Raw genomic sequence first — 22,750 nt, forward strand, 5'->3', positions numbered from 1 at the left:
TGGCTTAGTGTATGAAAGAACAAAGAGTGAAGACTGCTGAAGTCTGAATAAATAACTTCTAAAAGAGTTTCTTTGCATTTTAAATCAATAGAGCTTCTTAGGAAAGACCACCTTAGAGGTTTGTCCTCAAGTTCAGAACTCCCATTTTGGTCAGCTGCTTCTGTGTTTCACATCTTTGAACTTCTTTTACTGGCCATAACTGTCAGGGTGATTAACAATAAAAATGATTTGTATGGAGGGTTTAGCACATTATAAGGTAATTAATATAAGTAATTAATAATAAAGTTAGCATGCATGTGGAATTAATGTTCTGCTATGAAAAATGCTACAAATAGTAACTATTATATAAGTAAAAAATAGACATAGAAATAATTGAATGTTAATTATGTGAACATAAGTAGTGTGCAATATTATGCTGAAGGAGAGGGGTGGTTCTGAGCAACTTTTTGTTTTATCTAGAAATCAGTAAATCGATGGAGCATTACATGATATGATGTTAGGAAAGGAATCTGCACCTTTTTTGCTTTTACAGGTCAGCAGGTGGGGGGAGGAGGGGAGGAATCCTGTTCTGTACTCTCAAAAGCAACAATCTGTAAGGCATTGTGTAATTTACTAGTTCTTAGAGTAGCCACCCTAGGTTTTGCCTACCAGCCACAACACAGCCTTGTGGCCCCTGCTTGCCCCAATACCAGTGTTCAAGACACAGCTTTTGGCCTGCCAGGCTCCATACCAGGCTGTGGGATGTGATCCATAAGTAAATGTTTGTGGGAAGAGGGTTTGAAAGCACTGTTAGCTAAAATGAGTAGTGGTGTTAAACTGATGTAACTTCCCCCTGCAGCCAGTTCTTTACAAGACATTAAGCTGTACAGCTGCCCTGACAGACCTTTGGGGTAAGAGCCAGAAACAGAACCTGTGACTTGTCTGGCTGGAATAGTGGGAACCCTGCAGCCTTAATTTGTTTGAAGTACTTCTGGCGTGTGTTGCTCGTGTGTTTCACTGGGCATTACTGCTGATCCGAGCTTCATCTGTGCTGAAGCAAGGTTGCCAGTAAAGCCTTACTGGTAAACCATTTTATTGTAGACAGTCATAAATGTGTCTTATTTAAAATCAAGTTAAAAAACATGGAAAGAGTTGAGTTGGACACACATACATGTGAATTGTATATGAAAGACATGTCTGTATGGAAAATTCTGTTTGTACAATTGCATCTATTTAAAACATTTTACACTCATGGAGCATTCATATGTAGATGTATAAGAAAGCAAAGATGTCATTTGAAGCTTTAGTACTGCCATTAGCATAAGAAAGTGCAGAGTCTTTGCTGAACTCTTCTGGGATTCTGTTCTGACAGCACTTGCCTCTTTCTCCTTGTTCTATTTTAGGTCAACTTAGCTTAGGCTGGTGTTCCATATTATTTCTCAAATACGATTTAAAGTCATTACCTAGGCCTTTCTTCAGCTCTCCAGCAAAATGGCACCTCTATCCCACGGTGATTTGTGCAGGAGGGCAATGGGCAAGGGAAGCATAAGGCAAAATGTTATGTGTTGTATTTGATGGTGTCATCTCTTAGAGGTGGCTGCCACTTCAACACCCATAGCTTAGCTTTGTCAAATTCTACCTCTTCCTCTGGGAATGCAGAACTGTAAATTATACTTTGATTGAAATCATTTAGGTTAAAAAGTCTCAGCATAGGCATTCGTTCTTCTCGTCCTGCCTGCTCCTTGTTTCCTTGGCTGTGTGTTTGAACCTGAGAAACATGTAGTATTTCAAGTGGGTCAGGAGAGGGAGCTGGCATTCTAGGGGTGAAAAAGAATCTTCTTTCTATACACATAACCCTTTTTTTTGTGCCTCTGAGTATAGAAATGTCATGGGGTAACCTGTCTGTATGTGAAATTACAGGAGTCCAGACTGACTTCTAGAACATAACATTATAAGTAAGGATTTTTTAACTACTCTGTTCTGTGGCTTTTATCTGTTGTCTGAGGATCCCATTTAGAAGTGTTGACAGTGCTTTTCTCTTGGAAAGAGGTCTGTGTTGCCAGTAGTACATGTAGGTGATAGGAACAGTAAGCAGAAACTCTCACCTTCATCTGAGTCCAATAAAATGAAAATGTCATTGCTGATATTAATGTTGCCAATAGTAATTGCACCTATAGGGCACCCATTGTGGTATTACCTGCTTGCCCTTCATGTGACTTTTGGAGAGATTAAAGGATTTTTGAGGACAGCATGCCCTTCAGATGACTGACTAAAAAGTAAAATTGCCCTGCAGAAGGGTTTCCCCACTGCAGTGGGTTAGTCAGCCATCAGCCAGGCTCCTACTCAGCCCCCTCCATTTGCAGGATGAGGGAAGAGAATGTGGAGAAAAAACAGGAGCAAAAAGGCACGTGGGTCAGGGTAAAGATAACTCTTTCCCTAACCCTAATCCAGTTTTTCACTCCTGACTTCTGTAACCACTTCCTTCCTCCCCCCCCACCAGTGGTCAGTGGGTCTGTTGTGGAGGTGGCTGAAACCAGCTGTGTGTCCAGCTGGGAACAACCCCAATGTCTTTTCTGAAGAAACTGAGCAAGTAGTGAAATTCTCACTTTCAGATAATACATGTCTTGAGACATTACACTTTCTTGCTCCTTTGTTTTTCAGCAGCAAAGTGGATTTCTGAGGCTCTAGGTGTGCTACTATAATTAGTTTTTTGGAGGGCCATACAGCTCAGCGAGTGAAAATGCCTATTTTGAAAACAGCTGTGCAAAACCAGCTTTCAGAAAAAGTTAGCATTGTTGTTGTACTTGCCACTTGAGGAAGAGACAGAATGTGATTTAAAGGTGTGGAATTAAATGGCTGGAAGCAGGGATGTGTGATCTGGGAAAGGTGAAGGAAACTCTATACTCACCCTTGAAATCTCATCTGACTTTCCTGGATCTGTTTCATGTTTGTGTTATTGTACACAGGACATCTTTCCAATGGGTTACTTGTCATGAGTTTGGACTCTTTAGTGATTGTTCTGCATGTAAAGCAATTCCCTCTCTGATTTATTTTCTGTATGTTTTCTATAATGTCATTCTACTATTCCAATTCATCTCAATGAGTTTGTACTTTTTGAATAACTAAAAATCTTTTCTTCATTCCTACTGCAGAGCTTTAAAATAGCATATTATTCTTCCTCACCCTTAATTCTTTGTGTTTTGGGTTTCTTGGGGTTTTTTCTTTTGTTTATTTGTTTTTATTGTTATTTTTTCTTGTTACTGTGGGGGTTTTAATTTTATTTTTTATTTTTATTAACACATGACTGCCCTTACCTAAAAGGTAGAAAGCATAAGCTGATGCAAGAGACTTGGCCAGTGTCAGGGTAGCATGGTAAACACGTTGTCATCTGACCAGAAGTCTGGTGCCGTTTGGTTTTATGTAGTGACTTGCTTGGTACATATAAAATATGGTCATCTATTTCTTTGTTCTTGTTCAGGCTTCTCCTCCAGTGAACACTGATTCTTTTTGCCAATTGCTGGTGGAGAGACGGTCTGACTGCTGCTGAGAAATGCTGCTGTGCAGCAATAGTGAGGTTTACTATACCCACTGCTTGCAAATTTCTTTTTTTAATGTCTGTCTACAAATTCTCATTGGCATCTTGGTCGCCGACACTCAGCCTGTTGCACTGGTATGTGCCAGTCTGCCCACACAGAGAATGTTTTTAAATGGTACTGTGCTGTTTCCTTATTTGAGGTTCCCCTTATCCCCTTTATGGGATGTGACTTGGGTGAGTCCTAGATTTTGAGACTCACAGTTTTATTACAGGCTTTGAGAGTAATTTGAAGGAACCAACTTGGTTTGTAGGTTGGCTTTACTGATACTGGACTTGTTGGGGGCATTTGGAGTTTTGTTTTGTTTTTTACATTGGTATTTTGTCATTTATTGAGGGATTCTTTAACTTTGCTTATAAACTACTTTTGCTCACAAAATGGCAATTTTAGTTTGGGGCCTTGACAGAAACTACTGGGAGAAAAATGTTTGTTCTTTCAAGGTTGCAATAATTAAATATTCAGGGAATGTTTTGTCCTCTGATAAAGGGCTGAAGGTTTGATGGTGTGTGTATGCATTTATCATTTTTGAGGGGTTTGTGCAGGGGGAAGTTGAGGTGATTCTGGCTCTTGCTTTCAGCTAATTTCTCAAAGGGGCTAAAATGAATTTTGTTCTCCTTCAGATAAAAGTTCACATGCGTCATCACTGGCGTTTTCTTCTGGACACATTCAGCAATGCTGTTTGTTTTTGTGGTCTGTACTACATTTAAACATCATTTGCATGCAGCAGCAGGCTCTGAAGCTGTACTGGTGTAATTGCCATGACAGGGTGAGAGGCTTAACGGTTATTTGAACAGTGTCACATTTTCCAGGGAGTTTGTAGCCAGAACTGAAAACCTGGGTCAATGGTTGTCTAGTAGGAAAATAACCTGCCATCTTCGTGTTGCTTGAGCAAGTTAGCCAGGCTCATGGAAGTATGATGTGTTAAGAAATAACTTGCTTTTCTTCAATTAACACTGAATTTGTGGCAAGAAAGCAGTATTTATATAATTTCAAGCACAAAAAAATGAAACTCTTTCCACATTCTTATGAATCTGCTCATTAGGTCCCCAGGAGGAGGGTGGGACACCAAAGTCATGGCTGGTTTCCAGCGTGCCCTCTGCCAGAGCATAATCTCTGGATGGCAGCAGGGAAACTGGAATTGAAAAACGTTCTGCCATCTTTGAGAATACTAACTATGGCAGCATTGCTGGGATGGATAACATGGTTTTCAGTGCATGTTTTGCAAGCACAGCCATGGCCTCAAAGGCTTACTTGTCTGAAGCTGTTAGATACAGTGGCAATTGTGTTGTAATATGCAGCTCTTTAGTTAAGAGCTCACTCTGATGTGCCTACAAAAGTCATCATCCAAAGGATGGCTTCACTGTAGTCAGATATCTCCCCCAGTGACCAGGCTTATAGAGAGTTGTGTCTCTTTCACCCTCTTCACAGGGGACCTAATGAATATAAGAATGTACAATTTTTATGCTTAAAATTGTAGAACTACTGCTTGATTTCAGTATAGCTGCATGTGTTTGAGAAACCAAGCGCTTGACTACCTAGAAAAAAGCAATGTATAGGACAGACGATAACTGAGCACCAGGAGTCAGGGCTAATTAGAAGTGCAGATGGCTTTGTGCATGTATAGCCTGTCTGAAACACTGGGAGACAACACTGCCAGTGACTGTTAAAAGGCAAAGCAAGTTCTCACCACTAAGCAGCATGGCCAACAGATACAGCCTTAGGATTGAAAACTGAGTTAATAACAGTTCAGGCATAAGAGGACTGAGCGCAACACATTGAGCTATCCTGTTTCAGGAGATGCCAAGAAGAGGACATGCTGGTGCCATCAGAGCAGGGCAGTATGAGGCCTGTGGAGCTGAGATTTGCTGGCTACAAATGCTCCTGTAAGAACTGTCTAGGAGCTAAAACCTGGGGTCTGGGACCATGACAGCATAGCAGCCTACTCTGCATAAGTATTTGACATATTGCGGAATACATAATCCAGAGCTTTCTTTCAAACTGAAAACTAAATCTGTCCTACATACTCATTGCTGCTACTATTCCCTATTCAATCTGGAATACATTGGCTTTGATTGGAAAGTTAATTGACTTTTCACTCTTTTCTTGGCAGTGATTTATTTTCATTATTTTTGGTTATCATTTTGTCAACTTGCAGCCTAGTTCATGTACCTCTTGGCCTGTTTGACAGGTTGTTTTCCCAAGCACTGCTTCAGCTCTTTCTCAAATCTGTTAATAGTGTGTAATACTGTAATCCGAGCTCTCTGATACGACTTGACAATTTCAGCCTCTTCACTTGGGTTCACGTAACTGCACTTCAGTGTGGGGAAGGTGGATGCATGAGCTCTCCAGCTTCGCCTGTATGTGCTCTGAGAGTGATCAATGGCTTCCTTGCACTGTATCTGCACTAAAAAAGAGGGGTTTCTGGCTTGTATGTCTACTTTTCATACCCTTAGGCAAAAACCTTTCCAACAGCCCTGGAATAGCTAAAATCAACACTAATCAGCTTGTTTAGATAGAGCCAGTTGGTGTAAAATTGTCCCTATCTCATCCTTTTTTCGTTTCCTTCATGTCTACCAAAGGCATGTTAAAACTTCTTGCCTATTCACATGTCAAATCTGGAAGAGTTTCTAATTAGAGAAGTTAATTTTGTTTTGTCATGTTTTAGCTGACCAGAATTGCCATGGATTGCCTAAGACTGGAGGTCTCTGACAGCTAAAAATGTAACCTACTTGAAATGTGAACCATGCAGCTGTTGCTGTGGCTGTATGAGGTGCTTTGTACCCATGCTGATTGCAGTCCCTGGAGGATTTGCACTGAATTCTCATTTAACCTAAGAATTTTCTCTGCTGTGCCTTGTGGTCCCAAAGAAGATACAATGGAGGTTTATTTGAAAAAGTGTGCTGGTTTAAAGGTAAACTGGTAGGAGAAATGAACCCAAGACAAAAGAGATTGTAAGTCAGAGTTACAATTTAATAAAAATAGTACAATAAATACAATGGCACCACGAGAAATTGGTTTTAACCCAGAAAACCCAGCCCCCTGGGTCAAAAACCCAATGGTGTTTGTTGGCCCCTGTGCTGAGCCCCACGTGGTTCCTCTGAGTCCAAAGTAAAAGGAATTAAAAAACCTGTTGGTGCAGATGACAGTCGCAGTCTGGTTGAGAGTGGTGGTCTCCTCCTGCTGAGCTTCTGGTCCTGCTCTGGATCTAAGTGCATCCCAGAGGTCCCAAATCCCAAGATTATATACCCTCAGGTTCAGATGGGAATGCTCAGTACCTCCCCCAGGGTGGGGAGTTCCACAATGGGTGATCTGACTCTGTGAGTCCTGGGGTATTTTTGCAATCATTGATGGCCCATGAGCAGACATGACCCCTCAGGCTGGGTGTGGAGGTGCTAACGACTCCCCGGAGAGGAGTTATCACAGCTCTTATCTCACACCCTGAGGGGTCAGGTGTGCCCTGGGCAGCTGCTGCAAACGGTCCATGGTTAACAGTTCATGAGAAATGAGATAGAGGGTTTAGAATACACAGTTTTGGTCACACCTACACAGGGATAAACTGGTCCTGGCTGCTGAAGTAGGACAGAAGGTCTTCCATGATACAGAGAAGAAAATCTGGCATGACTGTCATACATACAGATGAAATGCCTTTCCACTCACTGCTCCTTTCCGGAAGTGGTTGCTAATTATCATGGAGTTCCTCAGCCTGACAGTTTAATTCAATGTTTCTATGTTGCTTCAAATGTCTTCCTCATGCTAGTTCAGTTTTACCTTTGGTTGCTGCTGTAGTTTTTTTGTAAGGTGGAACTTTTTATGGCCAGCCCCAGTGCTACCTTCTGCAGTTTCTGACACTCACACAAGTTCTTCTGGGTTCCAAGGAACACTCCGTCAGAAACTGGCAGTAGTTTAATTTTGTTTAAAAAAACAAAACTAACCAAACAAAAAGCAAACCAAAAACCCCCTCACCAAACCAAAAACAAACTGAAGACAAAAATACCTCCAAACCCAAACCCTCACCCCTGCAAAACCAAAGAAGGTTTTGCAACTTTTCTTACATTGTTCCCAATTATAGGAACTTCCATAACCACAAAGTAGGAACTCTGCGTAGTAGTGTATGAACAGTTTGTTGCCATATACTTCATTTTGTGAGGCCAAGTTATGCAGGTGTTTTACATCTGATGGTTCTGAACCATCTGTCTAGCAAGGTAGGACTGTTAAGTATTTTTAGTTTATGGTTGGGGATTTTTAGATGTATCTTCAGAAAATATGCACAAGTTGGAGGTTTGTAGAGAAAGACATTATACTTCAGGTGATTAGATCTACTGTGAAGATTTTATTGCATGAAATAATTCTCGTTGTCTTTATGTGGTACCACGTTTTGAAAGAGGAAGTATTGTTTTAGCTGCTGTTTTGTCTAGAGGGAGGAAATAAGAAAAAGACAATGAAAATTGGAAGTTCATTGCCATATGGACTTTTTTTACATTAAAAACCACCATCATGGATATGTAATTCCTGAAGGAAAAGACTTTTATTTTGCCTGTATCACCCATTTTGTTCAGTGCATAGGTATCAATTTATCAGGCTACAATTTGACCCCCTAGATTGTCAGTCAGTGAAGAGGTAGAATAAAGAACAGGTCATCCTTTACTGTTAGTAAAGGAAAGGAATTAGTTGCTTTTATCTCCCTCTGTAGTGTCACATTTCAAAGTTTTTTGTCAGCAATTTGTTGACTGCTGCAGCTCTGTCATCCAAGTGGTAGAAATTGCTGTGAAAGCTCATTTAATGACAAATTAACTGTTACATGGCTTACTGGAGATTGTATGTAATACTGCATTTTATGGTCTAGCCGTGTGGTGCAGAGCTATTCTCCATGTTACACATGTTAAACATTAACTACTGTTTGCATACAGAAGGTGGAGTGTGCTCTCTCTGGTTTCTATTGGGTGTGTGTCTGTTGAAGATAAACATATACTGGTAGTTAATGCCATAAAGCAAACACCCATGAGTACAATAATCATAGGGCATCGAATCCTTTCTTCCTAGATTTGTGATTCTTCATATTCTGTTGTTTCTCTTTTTACACCTTTGGAGGGTTTTCTCCTCCATAGTTTAAACAGAATCTGTTTACATTTTGTTGTGCTTTGGTTTGACTTCTGTTAAAAAAATGCTGATTTTACTCTATATGGGAAAATACGTTCTGGATACTTCAGTTTGTAGTAACTATTGTACAAGTAAATGTAATGGTTTCTTAGCAATGTAGTGTTTTAAGAAACAGTTATATTCTTATCTGCTTTCAATAGAATGTTGAACTTTGGTTAAGAATAGCTACTATCCACCTCCTGCCCCTCCAGGATAATGAAACAGTATCTTATAATGATAATTTAATGTTTAAGGTTTTATGCAGCTTGTTTTAATGGAGCTCCTAATGCTGCTCACGAAATTTGATAAGATTGAATTACTGTGCTTCTGCTTGTTAGTAAAAAAACCCTCAAAACCACACCAAACCCCCCAAAATTCAACTTCAATAAAATTTGCTACCTACGCCTAAGCTTGCTTAACCTTGGAAAAACAGAGCGATGTAATGCTTCATCTTGCCTCTTGCTGGAGAAGGCAGATTTTAGATAGTGTAGAATCCTGAACAGGAGCTCTGCATGTTATGTTTGGTGCTGCTTTTGTGCAGAAGGCCAAACAAAAGGAAGTGAACACTTAAATATGTGAATTTTGGGACGAAGTGGAAATGTCTGATGTGGTAGAGCTTTAAAAAATAAAAATTGAAAAAAAAATCCTTTAAAAGTGTAAGAATGATAGCAGTCACAAAAGTGGATCCAGATCAGTACTTGCATAAAGCTGTACACCTTCAGACTCTTACTCAGATTTATGGTCATCTCTTGTATTTTAGCCTAAGTATTTTTGCCCAAGAACTTGAAAGCTTCCTTCCCCAAGTAGCACAACAGGATTTACATGAAAAAGAGGTTTGTTGTTGCCTCTTCCTCCTGTCCACCAAGTTAAGTGGTAACTCTATTAAAGCAAACACTAGAGAACAAAAACTAGAAAACAAAGCTACCTCCAAGCTTTGCTCTTCTAATGTTGAAGAACTGGGTATCTAAATTCTTGCCTTAACCTCAGTACAGAAAGTAATGCAACCTAGCTTTAAGATGAGCCAACTTTTCTACTGGTCTCTGTAGCCCATAGTTGGGGGCAGTTTCATTTCCATGCCTGTGTGTTCCAGATGACATGCCAAGGAAGAATTACAGCTTTTTTTGCCCTGTTTTTTTAAATCATTTAAAGGCTCTAAATGGGTTTGCACTTAGCAACATACATGAAAGATTCTTATCATATCCCATTAATTTTCTTCACAATGCTCTTCAAGTATTCTGGGTGTCCAGAGTTCATTTTGCAGCTTCAGTGGGAGTATGGCACTTCGTGACTGCAGTTGATATGTGATAACAGCCAGCAGATTTCAAGCAGTGTGTCAAGCAAGGTTTTCCTGTAGAATCCTGACTTCCTGGGGTATAAAGTGTTGGCTCTCTAACTTAGGACACTTACAGGACATAAGCCTTTCTTCTCTCTCATACACTTCTAATTATAGTGAACTTTGAAAGTTTTCTTTGAGAGGGAAATCTGATGCTGATGGAATAACTGCAGACAGGAAAAGCATGTCATTCTATATTTCGTAACAAATAAAAAGAAATGTCAATATAATTCTCCAGAATAAACAGAATTGCTATTTAGGTATTGTTTTCCATTATGCATCTCCTCTCACCTATTTAAAGTTAAAAAGAAACACACCCAAATCCACACTGACCCATTAAAAACCCACTTTATTTTCTGTTACAGAAAAATGCAAAGGGACAGGAGTTGTTTGACCAAATTGTCTATCATTTGGACCTTGTGGAAACTGATTACTTTGGTCTGCAATTCATGGATGCTTCCCAAGTGACAGTAAGTATAACTTCAGTGGATTTTTATGTTTTACAGTGTTCTGTGTTGACTACTATAAAAGCATTACTGATGCAGTTCCGTAGGGAGATGTAGGCATTGGGGGACATATTGCTGAAACAAATGATGCCATGCTTGGTTCTTGCACATGAAGCCACATCTTCTAAATGAGTCTTGTGTCATTTTATATGATGTGCACAGGACTTGATTGCACTGAAGTAAAAAAGCAATGCATGTGGGTAAAGAAAAATGTACCTTAGCTGGCTTGTGGTATTCAAAATGGGTTAAATCCCTTGGCAGCAAAGGTTTCTTGTAACTACTCTCTTTCCTGTTCCATGCACTATGTTGCTTTCTAGGTTTAGGTTCATATGCAATAGCAAAAAAATTTTCTCTCTCTCCATTGTCTAATGACCTCCAGCATCCACAGATAAATAAAACTCCCAGTATTTACAGGTGCAGGTACATAGATACATTAATGAAATAGCGTTAAAAGGCTACAACCTTGTGATTACTGTATTGGAATATATTTAATCTTTTCCTTTGTTGGTTCAATTTATGTGAACAGGCAGTTTGACAAAAACCTGCATTGTGGATAGAGGGTATGCAGGCTTGGAAAATAAGTGTTTGTTTTTAGTGCTCTCTGGTTAGTATGTAAATGTTTTTTCTATGAAGCAACAGAAGATGTGTACTCTGTGATATTAAAATAAAATAATGCAAAAAGGTAGCCACAATATTGACATCTTGGGAAATGTAGGTTCTGACTTTATCATCCCAGAATTCTCAGCTGTATTTTCGAGCAAGCTCAGGTCAGTGTGGTTAGATGAGTCAGTGTGTAGGAAATGCACTATCCTATCATCTGTATTTTACTAATGACTTTAAACAACAAACAGGAAACCTGTCCAGGTATTATGATTACTTGATACTGTAAAAAGGGAATCTGTGGCTTTGGGGAGAATTGGTATTAATCTGTTTAAACACTATCCTGCTGTCTCTGTTAATTTAAGGTATGTATTTATCACTGGAAACTGATGTTTTGATTTATGTCCATAATGAGTTTGGGATTTTGAGGAAGTTTAGTGTGAGTGTTCCTGATAAAATTTATTTCCAATGAATTTTGTGTTCTTTTTTGATAGACCAAATTATAAGAACACAGCTAATAGAACAGAGCCTGCTCTAAGTAGAAAAAACACATTATATCTTCACTAATTGTCAAATCATCTAACTGGGAACTTTATAGCTAGGAACAGTTACCTAGCAAGGAGTTCTGTAATGTTTTGAAAGAATGGAAGCACAAAGGGAGAGTGAAATATTCTTTCTTAGCAAGAAAGAGGGCAGATCAAAAGCTGCAAAACTGGCTGAGGAAGCAGAGAACACTCATTTTCCTGTATATCTGCAAAACTAAAGGGCTCTTTTGAATGGTAATAAAGATGAAATGGCGATGAAAGCAGCTGTGATTTCTTTGGATAGCTCTATCCTTAGTGTTCAGGGCAAAATATGCCTATATGTACAAATGTTTAAGCTTTGTTTGTATGCTATTTCTTTCTTTTATATTAGGGAGGCAAGTAAATGATGGCATCTGCAGTGCCAAGAGGGATGAGGGTTATGAACACCTGCTGGGGGGGCCTAAAAAAGCCAATACTGGTTGCAAGGCTTTGATGGTAGGGCTATGGTTTCCTGTATTAAGAGGGGTGTTGAGGGCAGAGTTATTTACCTTCGCTGAAGTGCAAGGCCAAGAGCTCTTACTTGCCTTTTTGGTTTTGTTTGTTTTGTTTATACTGGCTCAAGCTGGGCAGAGAGTAGAGCTTAGAGAGCTTCAAGGCACAAGCTTTTATCTTACCCAGCATGCTGTACAAAAAGGTTCCATGCATTAACAGCCTTCCTTGGTCTGTTTTGAACTTGTGACCGGCTGTTTTCATTTGCATAGCAATTAATGCATAGTCTGCATGGGCTTCTGCTTAGTGCCAGCCCAGCCACACAGTGGCAGTTGCGGAACAGAGAGATTAAAGTTGTGTAAACTCCTTGAGTCTCTAAGCCTTTGTCTTTAGTATGTATTGTTAAGTGCTAAGCATCTTTAAGCCACCATTATAAGTTAGGGAGCACAAAATAGTCTTTGAATAGTGGAGATTGCTTCTGTGTGCTCCAAGGCCAGCAGCTTTTGAGTGCACTGTTCCCTGCAGTTCTGTAACTTTGCCAGAAAGTCGGGACAAACAATGTTGAGAGCTGTGATTTAGAAAAGAAAACCATGATTAGAGCTTATCTACTTTGAAAGAGAAAAAACTGTTTGTTTGAGTAGCTTATTTTTAATACAACCCCCCCCATAAAGCTGTGGAAAGAAAGATGTCAGCAGTAACACAGAAAATACTGTAAAGCCTATTCAGTGAACTCTTCATTAATTTGTATCTTGTGATCTTTGAAGACATCCATGAATAGAAGGATGTAGACAATCATCTGTTAAATCATCTCTTAGTTTATTCTAAAACAAAGCTTAGTGTACTGTTGTATTTTGAATTACTTGCTGTTAACTCCAGAAGTAGAAATACTCTAATACAAGAAAATTGTTACAGAATTTAACAGTTATGTAGTGCTTGGGCTAATTTAAGAGTGTCGCTCTGACATAGGAGGTTTCTGTAGTGGTTTGGAGAAAATGTAAAGCTTATTGGGTTTTTTGTTAATTTTACTACAGTCTGTTCTAGCAAGGCAGGAAGCCTTGGAAGCTTTAGTTGAGGGTGGGAATAGCAATAATACGATCTTGTGAGACCATACTAATGAAGTTCAGTTGCCATGAGGAAGTATTTTATGGATCTTTGCAGAATCTTGTTATGTGTGACATATTCTGTGGTAGGTTTAGGTACTTGACATTTGTTTGTGGTTGCTGGTAGCTAATACTTATTCATTTTCTGTCCAGGAGTCTCCTTTCTTTGTCTCTTATTCCAAATCATTGTAAGAAAAAAGGATTTCTGGCATTAACAGCTCCTTGTGAGCTCTGTATTTTAGGATTTTCTCAGGGTATAGATATCTCCATTTCTACATTTGCATTCTTTGTTCCAGTGTTCTGTCCTGTGTTAGCAAAACATGGATATCCTCCCAGCACCCTCCTGTTTTGCAGGAATTCTGAACAGAAGGATTGCCCATGTTGGTTCACTTAGAATTTGCATGTTTCCCTCATGATTGTCTCTATTCACAAGAGCAATTACAGAGTAATTGAGGGGGAAGAAGTTTTATGATAAATCTTTGATTTTTTTTTTTTTTTTAGTTTGTGCAAATAAGCTGCTGTAATCCTTGGGAATGCATGGAAGCAAAAGAATTAAAATTCCACTTTTTTCACACGTGTCTCTTTCAGTGATCCTCTAAGTCATTTAAGTCCTTTATGTCTGATCTCTAATGTTACAAAGATCCCTTGGCTTAAAGAATGTCTGTATGGAACAGCCTTTCCCAGCTGTGCTCTACAGCCAGTTGAGCCATTTTGAGGTTGTGTGTATGCACCCAAATGTATCTGGCACATGAGGAAGCACTGGATTTACAGCATGTATACAGCAAGACTATTGTGTGAGGACCACCTGTGCTTCCGGCAGATGCCCATGGCTATGGTGGGGACGAGGGTTCTCTGGGGAGATGAGAGTCAAGACTAACCTGCAGTGAATTGTTCTGGCAAATGGTGTTTTCATCTGAATTTCTCAATATTGACCAATTCCTAAGTTGAATTTTGATTCACTAACTCAAGAGGTGAGAAGCCAGTGGAGGGAGGAGATGGAGAACAGTGTGTAGAAGCTATAAGAGGCTTTAAGGAAAGCAGTTGCAAGTACAAGAACAGGAGGGAAAAAACATGGCAAGAAGTATGTTTCCCAGACAGGGACTAACTAGTAACAATGTGTCGGGATGCACTGATCTGGACACCAAGATCCTCACCTCTATGGAAGGTAACCTTGTGACCAGGTTTTTCTGGGAAGGTCAGGATCACAAATAACTTGTGACAAAGGATTTCAATAGTGCAGCAGGCAGGGAGTGAAACAAGCTAGACAACAAAGAATAGTATGAGTGCCTTTGTTTCCTCTAAACATCAAGAACTAGACTCCTGGATGTTTCAACAGGTATTCGATCAGGGCCTTGTAGGGCCTTGTGCTTCATGACTGCTTCTGCTGCATCTATCTAAATTTTCTTTTAAAGGCTCATTGCCATTCGCATCAGGTTTTTCCAGCTGCTTGGTTTTGATATTACAGTTGTGACTTAGGATATGAGTGATGTGGAAAAATTAACAGTTCAAACCAATCAATTAGCATCAGTGTGGTATCTGGGCTTCTCTTTACTTATGTACTTCTTAATACTCTAAAAACAAGTGTTCTTTAGGCAGAACAAAATAGGTCCAAGCCTTATTTTGCAATACATTGGACGTGGGGAAGAAGGGAGACTGTTAAATATTTTGATAATGCTAAGTGTTTACTTTTCTGCTTCTCATAGAAACATACTATTTCCCCATGAAAATTTGTGAGATTCATCTGTGACTCAGTTTTCCATCCCTGTATCTCTCTTGTTGCTCTGGATGATGGGCACTTTGAGAATGTGGCTGTTGCGGGATATGTGCCTGTGGATTGTAGCCCAGAGCAGCAAATACCCCAGTCTCAGATGGAGGGTCCCAAAAGCTGTCCAATATCCTCTGAGCTGATGCTTCAGTTTCTAATAGTGGCAGTGATATGAATGCCAGCTCAGTAACTGGACAAAGGCAAATGTGGCTGACTCTACAGCGATGCAGAACACCAATGAATGTGGAACGCTTCTGCATGTGGCCATCCAAGGCTGTGTTGCAGTGTGAACACTTCGTAGGAGACTCTAAAACATTGAGAATTCCCAGACCATCTTCAGTTTTTAGTCTTCCAGTAGCACTTGATGTTTCAGGAGGGCTGAAGATGTTTTCTCTGACAGACTTGGGAAGCAGCCATACAGGGCAGGTGGTTGTGATAACATCTGTCAGTTTTGCCTCTATACCTCTCTCCGAAGTGTAAAGTAGTCAAGCCTCAGTCTATCCAGGACTGCAAACAGTTTTTACAGGTTTCTTTCATCTTTGAGTGTGGTTGGAGCATAAGCTGGAGTGGGTTTCTTAGTTTTCTTCCACAGATTCAGTCAAGTTTGTTGCCTATTTGTTACAAATCCTTTCTGTTTATCTTTGAGTTTGCACACAAGCTTCAAAATGAAAAGCAACTTGCTTTTTTAAGTATTAGAATTGATCTGGAGTGCATCAGCTTTCATGGTGTATAGAGTAAATCTGGTGAGAATTATGCTAAACAAGGCAAGTTTTTTATATAATTTTTATATAATTCTGTGTTTTATTTCTGCCACATAAGGTGTATGAAGCAAAATATTATTTGGTTGTCACATGTATATGAATTAGGATAGAATAATGGTCTTGAAGGTTGTCCATGTAGCTCTCCATTATTTATGTGTACTTTATCTGGACTGCAGCTAAACCCCATCATGTATCTGGATGCTTCTGTGATGGCTCTATGCTGACTGAGCCTGGGACAGGCCAGGCTTTCATGAATACCACATGATAACGTGGTTGGAAGGCTCTGGAGTTAGCACCTATGGCCTTGTCTTCTCAAGATCACAAGCCAGAACTTTCTTATCACAGTGCCATCTTCCCTTCTGCCACTGGACAGCATTGCTTGCATGTCTCACTGTTTCTGTCTTGTGGAAGGTGGCTGCCTTTCTTCAGAGGGCAGGAATGAACTTGGCATGAGGGCTGCTTTCCTGCCAGTACAACTGGTAACACGGAATAGTGTCAGCTGAAGGGGTCTGCTGGAAGTCTGACTGGCCTGACTTGCTCAGTGCAGAGACAGTTTAGGAAACTGATACAACTTTGACCTTTGCCCTTTGATCAGGTTGTTCCTCACACCTCCAACACTGTTGATGTGGTACTGTACCACTGTGCCTGGACTCTGTTCAAGAAGACGCTGACAACAGTATCCAAAGAGGGTTTAAAACAAGCTTGACCCACTGAGATTGAAGCTCCTGTAGTAAGATTCTGCCAGTATTTTACGAAAAGTTGGTCTCATCTGAGCCCAAACACACTCTTTAATCTGAGCCCCTCTTTAATCCCAGCTTGGTCTTGTGATGTGAATGCCACCTAAGTAGAGGGTGCATTCCCTTTTTTTTTCCTTCCTTCCAGTCACGTAGGTGAGATTGCAGAGCAGCATCCTGAAAGATGCCTGCAAGTCTTGTCGTTGAAGGTTGTGTCTAAATCCAAGCTCCCTCTCAGAGCAGCTTCAGTTCTATCTGATTTCTCTGGGCTGTGTTCATTCATGTTTGATACCCTCAAGGATTGTAGCTCCCAAGTCCTTCTGGGTACCTGTGCTTTGTCTGTCATGGTGACAGGCTTTTTGTTTAGCTGTGATTTATCTTGTGTCTGATGCCACTCATGGAATAACTCAGAAAAGCATCGGACTTCATCTTCTCTACAGCCTTTCAGTAGGGCAGCTCAAGTCACCATTCAGGTGAGTCTTCATTTTCAAGAGTGTAGAGAACAATATTCTCATTGTTTTGTGAACTCTTGGGTTCGTTTGATTTTCTGTTACTATTATAATAATATTTAAAGGTCACACGCAGAAAAAAAAGAGGAGAATGCTTTGTTCCTTTTTAATTCTGTAAGTATAGAGAAGTCTCCAAACTATGGTTTGGTGGGTAGAGTTTTTATTGACTTGTTTTTTGGTGATTCTTTTTTCCTATGTGATACATACATTTTTAACCTCTCTTTAGTAGATCATGTGGGTAATGGCAGACAGGTTGGTAGGATTCAAGTGCCTAGGAAACCAGTTCACAAATCTGCATGAAAACTGTCAGGCCTGGGAACTCTGTGCCAATAATACTACCAGCCCAGGTCCTGCCTCTGTATTTGTATTTTATGATCTGCATCACACACAGCCATGATGTGCAGTGTAGAATGGGAGTAAAACAGCGGTTCATTCTTGCTTCTGAAGAGAGATGAGTTTAATGCTTGTGGTATTTTGTCTCTTGTAGCAGTCTGCCTCTGGCTGCCTGGGTATGGAGAGTGATGATTGTTTCCTATCTAAGGTCTGTGCAAGTAGTTCCTGGAGTCTTATTAGTTATTTTTAAACTCTATTTGAATTATTTACACCTCCGCATAATCATTTTGAAAGTTACTCTTATTTGAGTTTTAATACACCTGGAAAACCACATTCCGAGAATGGGACTATCAGCTGTTATTTCATTGGGAATTACTATAGTTTGGGTTGTGCAGTGCTTGTTCCAGAACATGGCATTAACAGGAGTCACAGATGAAATGTTATTGGAGGATTTTTGGTCTGTATTTTAGATGTTATTTATGTTTGGTTTTATTTAACATGAAGCTAAACTTTTCTTTTAATGGAATAAGTATGTTTCTCTTTTAATGGTTTATCTTTAGCCAAAATAAATGTTGAGCAGAAAGACATTTTTGGAGCTAGGTATTTGAGGAATAAAAAATTAATCTGCCCTGGAGGTGTGGAAGTAACAGACTTGTACAATTTTAGTAAAAAATAAAAGCAAAACTTCAATGTTGATATTTTTCCTTATCAAAAATTTGATATTCACAAAGTTGTAATTTTTCATAAGAGAGCAAAGTAGAGACGAGTAAATTACTTGCAACTCTAAGGAATGTATTTGTGTGAGCTGATGTAATGTTTTATTTCCATTCTGGTAGAGATTTCTCAGATTGTAAGGATGGATTCCTTGGCAGCCTCACCTAAGGGAGTCTTGCAAGTCTCCTGCAAATAAAATCACCTTCAGAATAATTGATCTAGTTCTCTTTCTCCCTCTTTTGTGAGATTTATGTACCTCAAGGGTCATAAGTTGTCAGACTTTTGATCTACATACATCTATACCCGTGATAAATAATTTTTTGCCTTGTTTTAGGACATACTTAGTAAATAAATACCAGCATTACTGTCCAACAAATAATTTTTCACATTTATTTAGCCGTGGTAGCGTGGTGTTAGTGGAATGATTATCCTTTTTCTGAAAGCATGAATTGTTTAATAGGAAAGAAGGAAGAGAGATTTTTTTCATGTTTCATATTACCTAGTTTATAATTTTAAAATATATATTTAAAGATAGAAAAACATTTATTTCAAGGAAATCCAAAATTCCTTTATCACCTTGTGTGACGCAGGCATTTACTTGGAGTTGCTTCAAATCAGATTGCAGCCTTACACAGGACATTGTGCAGAAGGAAGTCAAAGATTGAAGCTGAATTTACACCAGAGAGGGTTTGTTGCTACTCATTTGTAGATGCAACTTGTGCAGACAAGAGAGTGCATAAACTTTGCTGAGAAGCATATGTTTTTGTCATCATCATTACATCTATCCAAGATCTTTTGCCATTAGTTTAACAAGGTTGGGAGGGTGGAGAGTGTCAGTGTTTCCCAAGTGCTTTTGGTGAGGGTTAATTCTTGATCCTTATCTTGAAAAGACTTGGCTGTGAAGCAGTGGAAGGCAGGATAGCACAGGATCTGGAGGGTTTCCATCAAACAGAGCCTTGAAAGGAGCCTGAAACTCAGGGGTTTGGCCTGCTGCCCTCAGGGGCACTCAGGCAACAGTTAAACCTGGGGACAAAAGGGTATTTTCCTTACACACCACTGCTTTGTGGCTTTGGATTTTGAGGTTTCCTCTCTGGAAGAGTGGCTTCCCTGGAAGTACAGAGGAATTTATAAATCAAGCTTTTGCATGTAGAAGAAGGAAAGTTGCTAAATGTGCACTTACACACATGTCCAGAAGTTTAGAAAATAAATATGGCAATATTTCCTTTTTGGAGATTTTTATCTGTTAAATTTTGTGTATTTAGTTTATTGAGTCAAGAAAAATCTTGAAATGGAACTGCTTTTAAATGTGGATTTTCTTTTTTTTAGCACTGGTTGGACCATTCAAAATTCATTAAGAAGCAAATAAAAAGTAAGTACTACGTCTTTGCCTGTTTATTTTGTTACTTCCTGAAGAATTTAAACTTAAAGTATTTGACACGATTGCGAATGTTTAAATACGCCCTTTAATGAAATAAATATTTTTTAAGAAATAGTTTTAATTTAATGGGTAATTGGCTGACTATATGATCTAAATGCAAGAACACTTACTGAGCAGTAGCCCTCGTTAAACATGTGCTGTTTATCCAAGGTAGAGGTGGTTGCCAGGTAGTTTCAGTCTGATCTATGAAATCAGGTTGCCTGGACACAGATTGCAGTTCATGTCACTGCTTTTGATCCAGACCAGATTTCCTTCATGTTTTTTCGGACAGTGGAAAATATTGCACTGTGTAATACTTAACATGGTTCATTTTCTTAATTACTTCTTATATTATGAATGAAACTAACAGAAATACCTGCTGTTTCATCAAGCATAATTTTGAAATAGCTGCTGTTCCATCAAAGATAGTTTTGGATGTAGGGGTTGTGTTTGGCCCTGAGTTTTCTGTGGAAATTGGCCAGGCCAGAGAAGTAGCTCCTGGATCCCTGATAATCTGTTTGCAGGCTTAGGTACAGTACAGCATCAGCATTAATGGGTTTTATTACTTTACTGAAGTTGACATCAGTGACAGGCCAACTGAAACTATCGTTTCTGTGAGATTAAAATACAGCGTTTTTCAAGGAAATTGTTGACCCCCTTGCAGGACCTCACAGAGATGGATCTTGATTGCCTTTCTTTTTGATAAGTATCCAAATAAGATTTCTCTAATTGGTGGAGTTCTTCAACAACCTTTAGATAGTTTGCTGTCACCCCATGGGTGCAGGTGTCAGCCTGTTAGAATACATGGTAAAGGTAGTTGCTGTGGGTAGGGTTTTTTTAATGGTTGATTTTCTCTCACTTTTTCATCATCACAGACAGCTTTACCTTAAGTGACTAAATGATTTGCATCTCTGTTTTCGGTGATAGTTTTGTCCTTTTCTAGTGGAAATGAGTGATTCTCTCACACCTTCAACCAATTTAGTTGCATGGTTTTGTCTGTTTAATCTGTGAAAGGCCTTTTTTGGAAAGAAATTGGCCAGTCCCAGCTCGAGGAATGCTGAAGAGGGAAGTAGTTTGTTGAGAATTGTAAAGATCTGTCTCACAACAGGATACTTTTCTTTGCCTTACAATCAGCTGATGCTTTAGGAAGAGTTTCTCTTTCATAAAAAATATTTCTTACTGCTCTTTTTTCCAAGTCATTATCTCACCCATGCAGACCATACCAGTGGTACCTAACCATGAGTGTAGGGTGCTGTAACCTGTCTTCTAGGAGCTGTCCTTGGAGACAGAATCAAAACTCTGATTATTAGAATTTTAGCTGCATGTTGTTTAGTAGAAGAATCATTAATAGACACATGTGTACTATGTTGATGTGGTGTTACAGAAGACCTTACAAAAGTGTGAAAAAACTCTTTTTTCCCAGCAATTAATATATCAGCAGGAAGTTAGTTTGGAATATGAGGCTAAAACAAATAAGAATACATTGGTCACAGTCTCATTGTGGCTGGGTAACTTTTTATTATCTGTGTTATGTAGAAAGTTATATGTAGCATTGACCTTCTGACGTGAGAAAACACAATTCTTGCAACTCCACTTGATGGAATTGGTTAGCTTTCTGTGTTCATGGGTGCCTTCCACAGTCCTTTCCAGCACTTTTCACATAATTTATCCTACCTTTTCTCATTCTTGGTAGGGTTATTTTTTTTGGAGTAGTGTCTATGCCTGGGCCCAGCAACAGGCAGTGTACCTGGAGCTTGCTGTCATTCACAGCAGGCTGTGAGACACACCTCTCTTTGGAAGAAAATGTGTTTGCCAAATGGACTATTGCTTGATCAATTTGAATTAATGAGTTTCCTAAAGTATGGTAATAGTCTAATTTGTTTACTGCATGCATTTTAAAATTTAAAACAGAAGAAATATTTCCTTCTTTGAAGAATTTGAAAAACGTACTTAGTTTGGCAGTTCTTGGGTAACTCTCAAGGGTTCTTCTGCATTAGCAGAACTGCAACTAGTGTAAACCTTTTTTTCCCCTATTTGAAATCTCTGCCTTTACAGTTGGACCTCCGTACACGTTGCATTTTCGAATTAAGTACTACTCATCAGAACCGAACAACCTTCATGAAGAGTTTACAAGGTAGGAACTAAGTGGTTAATTGAGTGACTGACAGAAGGGTAAATGAAACAGCTGTGAGCAGGTGATCTGACCTCACTTACTAGGAGTGGTCATTTTGTCTGCATTCTTAGGTGTTGTCCTATTGTCAGAGAACCATAATAATTTTTATTGGCTGCCAGAAAGCGTTCAGAGGCCTCTCCAAGAGTTTTAGTGTGTAGGAGATGTATTTTGGTGCTTGAAGTTGGCAAGAAAAGGCAGCATTGAGTTGGGAGAGCTGCAACTGGGAGACAGCTGCTCTTGATACCTGCCATACCTCTGAGAGGATTTTCCATTATTTCCCGCTAAAATGCCAGTTCCCTGCTTTGTCCTGCTTGCTCTGAAATTTGGGGTTGGTTTCATAATGGTACAAGGGCTGCAGAACTCTGGGAAGACAGCTTAAGTTCTTGGTTGCCAGTTGATTGAATATCTTCTGCTTCCCTATGATTCTCTGGAGCAAAAGGTACATAGCCTGCATTGTATAAAGTCACTTTAAGAATATCTGGAAGTCTTTTGTTTCAATCTGGTGGGCTGTTTTCTGCAAGGCCTGTACCTTGCTGGGTTTGTAGCATCTTGGTCTGATTTAGAGGATATTCTGAAAAATGGGAAAGGAGCAGCTGGAGGAAAGGGTTTAGTTATCTTTTCTATCTGCTTACTTTGTGTCTTCTTTGTGTAACAGTCATCTATCTTAATGTTATTTTATCTTTTCCTTTGTTCTGCTTCTCACTGTAGGGCATTTTCCATGTTTTCTAATTTGCTTGGCAATAATCAGTGTACTCCTGATCAGCCTAAGGTGTTTAAAGAGGCTTGATTGTTGTAGTTCATGTGCTTGTGATGTTTGCATTAAACTTATGCCTGCAGGCATATGATTACTGTCGCCTTTGCTATCTGCTGTGTTGTCCATGTTTTTCTTCACTGCCTGAGACAAGATTAAAGCACTGATTGTCACCACTTTATAATATAGACATGGTCTTTAATATCCGTTGTCAATTTAGTGCAGCAGTATTAATTCAACAAAAGGCCATATTCCTATACAATGTGTAATTAACTTATAGAAATTTCTACCACTTACGTAACTGAGTGTAAGATCTTAAAAGAATCAGAAAAC

The 22,750-nt window shown here is 39.4% G+C and overlaps 1 protein-coding gene across 2 annotated transcripts in view; it reads left to right on the forward strand.

Annotated features, from left to right (window-relative positions):
• EPB41L4B (erythrocyte membrane protein band 4.1 like 4B) overlaps window positions 1-22,750 on the forward strand; it is a 167,805-nt gene that overhangs the window by 42,516 nt on the left and 102,539 nt on the right. For both annotated transcript variants that reach the window (XM_071553589.1, XM_071553588.1), the window contains exons 2-4: window positions 10,407-10,511; window positions 19,403-19,445; window positions 21,549-21,627. In XM_071553589.1, coding sequence (XP_071409690.1) covers window positions 10,407-10,511; window positions 19,403-19,445; window positions 21,549-21,627 — 227 coding nt within the window. The remainder of the gene's footprint in view (window positions 1-10,406; window positions 10,512-19,402; window positions 19,446-21,548; window positions 21,628-22,750) is intronic.

Source organism: Pithys albifrons, chromosome 4, assembly GCF_047495875.1.
Source record: "Pithys albifrons albifrons isolate INPA30051 chromosome 4, PitAlb_v1, whole genome shotgun sequence".
Lineage (NCBI taxonomy): Eukaryota > Metazoa > Chordata > Aves > Passeriformes > Thamnophilidae > Pithys > Pithys albifrons.